Source organism: Protobothrops mucrosquamatus, unplaced genomic scaffold (genome assembly GCF_001527695.2).
Source record: "Protobothrops mucrosquamatus isolate PMUCROS unplaced genomic scaffold, P.Mucros_1.0 scaffold665, whole genome shotgun sequence".
In the NCBI taxonomy this organism is placed as follows: domain Eukaryota; kingdom Metazoa; phylum Chordata; class Lepidosauria; order Squamata; family Viperidae; genus Protobothrops; species Protobothrops mucrosquamatus.
In genome coordinates, this window is record NW_015386953.1 from 496357 (window position 1) to 501228 (window position 4872).

The 4872-nt window shown below is 37.9% G+C and overlaps 1 protein-coding gene across 1 annotated transcript in view; it reads left to right on the forward strand.

Annotated features, from left to right (window-relative positions):
* The window catches only part of LOC107289287 (spermatogenesis-associated protein 7), a 46993-nt gene that overhangs the window by 31869 nt on the left and 10252 nt on the right, over positions 1-4872 (forward strand). The window contains exons 6-8 of the mRNA XM_015818015.1: positions 501-871; positions 1008-1068; positions 4626-4672. Of these exons, the coding sequence (XP_015673501.1) occupies positions 501-871; positions 1008-1068; positions 4626-4672 (479 nt within the window). The remainder of the gene's footprint in view (positions 1-500; positions 872-1007; positions 1069-4625; positions 4673-4872) is intronic.

The window sequence follows — 4872 nt, forward strand, 5'->3', positions numbered from 1 at the left end:
TGCCCCATTTTATGACATTTCTTGCAATTGTTAAGTTAGTATCCTGGTTGTTAAGTGAATCTGGTTTCCCCATTGACCTTGCTTGTCAGAAGGTCGCAAAAGGGGATCATATGACCTGGGGACACAACAATGGCCATAAATATGAATCAGCTGCCAAGCATCTGAATTTTGAATACATGATTATGGGGATGCTACAAAGGTATAACTGTGAAAAATGGTCATAAGTCACATTTTTCAGTGCTGTAACTTTGAACAGTCACTAAACAAACACTTGTAAGTCAAGGACTACCTGTATTTATTGTCCTTTATAAGATTTCGGGCATATGACTCTAGGGTAGGGGTAGGCAACCTTGGCTCTTTCATGAGCACAGCTGGCTCAGGAATTCTGGGAGTTGAAGTCCACGAGTCATAAAAGAGCCAAGGTTGCCTACCCCTGCTCTAGGGTGAAAATGGACAATTACATTTTTAAAATGTTCTATCTGTTTTTCCTAAATTCTCAGCGGTTACCAAATCGCCTGAATTTGGTTTCAAGAGGAAGATCGTCTCCTTTGAGAAAAGAGGAGGAGCAGCCTATTCGAGATTCAATCTTATCTCGTACATACAGAAGTGCAGTCCAGCCATGTCCTTTACCTTTTTCCTTGTCTCCTGGGAAGTTGTGTCAGATTCCCAAAAAGAAGAAAGCTACCAGTGGTGATCTACTGGACACACATGCTGATTGGTTTACGGAAAGAAAGCAGCCTTTTACCCCAAAGCTCTTAAAAAGAGCAAGCAAATCGTTTCTTTCAGAATATAGATATTATAATCATCTGTGCAGGAAGAAATGTCTTTCTCCTCATACACAATCACACAAAAGATCAAAAAGTGTTTACAGGTAAAGTGTTTGTCATCTTATTATCAACTGGTTTACAAATAGTTGGTGAAGCTGAACCAATCTCAGTTTCAGACAAATACATTTTAAATTGCTGTCAGTGTTGCTGATATGTTTTATTGTTTTTTTCATCTTCCAGGTCTACGGATAACGAGAGTCTAAGAGCTTATGCAGATGACCATCCATGCCACCCACTCAAGGTTGCTATGTCCTACTCAGTATTGGATTAAATTACACAGGCAGTAACATTCATAAATATCAACAGTAGTATTAAAATGTATTGGGCATTGCTCTTTTTTTTTTATTTATCCATAATGAAATTTGAGTCCTCTACCCACATGCACTGAAAAAAGGGTCTCATTAGATTCAGGGAGGCTAATTTCTGAGAAGACACAAGTTAGATTGTGTTGTGATTAATGTTATTTGATTCTTCTAAGTAAAACTAGTTCTGAAAGCAATTTAAAACTGCACTTCTTTGGGAAATCTAGTATTTCAGAGTGGATAATGACAGTGGTGTTCTGTGACAGTACACCTAAAATTACAGAGCTGCTTTGAAAACACATTGTTTAAAAACATATAAAAGTCATAACACAATCCAATGCAGAATTTTCCCTCTTAAAAGAAAATGTAAAAACATAAATCAGCTGTTCACTAGTGTAGTCAGAAATTGTGCGGAAGAAACACACTGTTATTTTGCTTCTCAGAAAAAAGCTGCTTTACCTTTAAAAGCATTTTTTCCCAAACACATGCAGAATTAAAATTTTCATAATTCGCAGATAGTATCTGTGATTGTAGTGTAGCAGCAGATGTGCAGAGTTGCTTTAAAGGAACAAGAGAACACAAGTCTGAAATTAACATTTCCCTTTTTCTTTTGCATTTTGGTCTTTGCAGCATTGCAGCAACAACAGAAAAAGGAACAGTTTGAAAAGTGATAATTCAAAGTACTTCATTGGACTATTTTTATTATTATTATTATTATTATTAATTGCATTTATATCCCGCCCTTCTCCTTTCGGACTCAGGGCGGCTGACAAATGATAAAAAGCTAACATATTACACCTAGTTAAAATTTAATTAAAATGAAATATTTGAGAATGTCCAATTTAAAAGTAATTAAAACCCCTATAAAATCCCCTAGGTCAGTCCCGCTTGCTGGAACAACCACATCAAATGTGTATTCATATAACATTACCACAATAATTATTGTGTCTCTTCCCACTATATATTAGCCTTGCTTGTATTGTGTCTTTGCAAAACATCAGCCGAGCAGCAGATGGCGATCAGGAGGCTCATTTTCCCTGCTTCTTAATAAGCAGAAGCCACGGCGGCAAAAGAGACGGTTTATACCTGCCGCCTCTTTTAGGAGCCAGAGAGTTTTGCACTGTTATTGAAAAAAATGATTAGGAATTTTCAGATTTTAAATCTTAAAATCAACACCTCATCACTCAAGTTTTTTTAACGGTATAAAAAACTATGCACATCCTGAATTCGAAATAGTTACCCAGTTAGTGGCATTTTTCATAATTGTTATTTTCAGGAAAAAAGCAAAAGATATCAATTGTACAATATATACTTCATTTGATATTACAAAATATTTTGTTCCATCAATTTTTCAGTGGATTAGTTGGGTTTTTGGCTTAACCTGATAGCTTAAAACAAAGCAGAATATGGTCAGAATCTGTCTCTGTGTGTGTGTGCTTTGTACTGCTGCCTAATTGTTAAGCAACTCAAGGCAGCACATAGAACAAGTGAGGAACACAATATAACAGTAAAAAAAACCAAAACAGAAATCTCAATCCAGAAAATAAAGAATGCAGCATATTAGTGGGTTCTTCTTGACCAAGGGCCTGCTGAAAGATCCATGTTTTTATGATGTTTGTGTTAGATCAGGGGTCTTCAACCCCCACTCTGTGGACTGGTACAGGGCCGCAGCATGCCAGCAACTGGGCCACACAAACAAGCAAAGCCCCATTTGCGGGATGCAGGCAGCACACAAAACCACGCCCCCTCCGGTCTGCAGAAAAACCTCCCTCCACGTAACTGGTCCCTGGTGCCCAAAAGGTTGTGGACCTCTGTGTTAGAGAACAGATTTTCCATGTGATCACAAGAAAACTTTATTTGTCTTTAATCTGAGATGGCATTCACATCTGAGAGTGTGAAGCCTTTCTACCAATCTGGTAAATAATCAGCTATTCCTGACATGGGATATATTCAAAAGAAATGTTTCCTTCAGTGCAGCAGCCAACATCCAGATAAGCAGGGATTAGCACTAGGCAAACAATCAAGAAGAAAACAATGCTGTAATCAAGGAACTCCCAAGGAACAAACCACACCCCCACCAAATTGGCAGGGTAAGCTATGGGATATAAACAGAAAGTAAATCTGTTTATCTATCACTATCACTGATGATGTTACCTACTTGGGTAATGATATGTTTGCAAGCAAACAAGTTCAGGGAGCACCAAGCATGTGACAGTTTCACCAGAGGGAGGAGATGGGATTTTTGACTCCATATGTATGTGACCAAGAACATCTCTTCCTTATGGAAATGTGTATTCTGTGTCTGGCAGGCAGATGGCTGTATTGTGGGAGCTTGTTTCCCATTGTTAGTTTCCCATTGGCAGAACTCTTCTATCATTGCACTTTCCAGTTTCTAATAAAGATTCAAACATGGTGGCCTCTTGGTGAATCACTATTATTTTCACTGGTATTTAAAGGGAGCAAAAGAGTGTGCCTTAGTAGCTTTTCAGATTCTCCTTAGAACACCAACCATTCAGTTTTTTAGAAAAAAAAAACCCCAAATCACCAGCGGATGTGCTGATCATGTGTGTGTATGTGTATAAATTTGAGGATCAGCAGCAATGAAATTGATTTCAGATCAATGTTAAAGTACTTTTGTCAGACAGAGGGATCAAAATGGTGGCGTGGAAGTGTCCCTAATTATATCCTGTCAGACATGGTGTGTACAAATATGCAGGATTTGTGCAAAAATCCAGATTGACTTCACAGTGGGTATACAAAAGGAATACATGCAGATACAGATAAAGTATGTGCAATATATATTATATATTCTGTCTTTTAAGAGCTGATTTTGTTGTCCTGCATCTGAAAAAGACCATGTCTCATTCTCAAGTATTTTCCTTCTATGAATTATTAAGGCTTTTTCAGAGAGACATTTTGTGCCTTATGATCTTGTCCATTCAAATAATTGTCAGCCTAACACACATGCTCAAACTGTAGTTGCTGTGAAACTAATTATTGTGAAGCTACCTATATAAAATGGTAGATCTGTGCAAGGTGACCTAGACTTGTTGTGACAAAGAGACTGGTGCTGCAGAGGTGATGTGCTTCTCTTAATTGACATAAAGAGAGGGTATCATTTGTTTATAAAAATGATTTTGCATTGCCTTGAAGCTTATTGTTATTTCCTACTTGTACTTTGCCAAAGCCAGAAGAGCATTGATCCTGACATTGCATCTAGGCAGATGCCTCCTTGGGCTTTGACAAGGGCAGCTAGAGAAGACAAAGCTGTGTAGTCTCTCGCACACTTTGTCAACACTTGGGATGAATGAAGAGTGACCCGTCCTCTGTAGCATTCATTAAAACTTTGCAATGCAAAGTGAAGCAACATGGCTGCTTTGGAACAGATGTTCGCCAAAGCAAATACCTATTCAATGATTTGCACAGCCTCAATATAAAGCAATGAATGAGATAAAGCAATTGCTTATGCCTTTTTCTTTGTGTTTAAAAATTATAGAAACATTCTGGGAACTCAGCTGCCATTCAAACACTTCTTCGTGCAAAGTGAGTTCTGCATTTATTTTTAATAAGAACGCTGATCGGTGTGCAACAAAATATTAAAATTGTGGCTGTTTCAAGAAACCTGAAATATGAAGACAACTCCTTTGTTATAATCTAACAAGGCTTCTGAATGACTCAGGCAAAGGCCTATCTAGTCTGGCTTCTTCTCTTTTATGGGCAACCAGATGCTTCTGAGTCTGGAA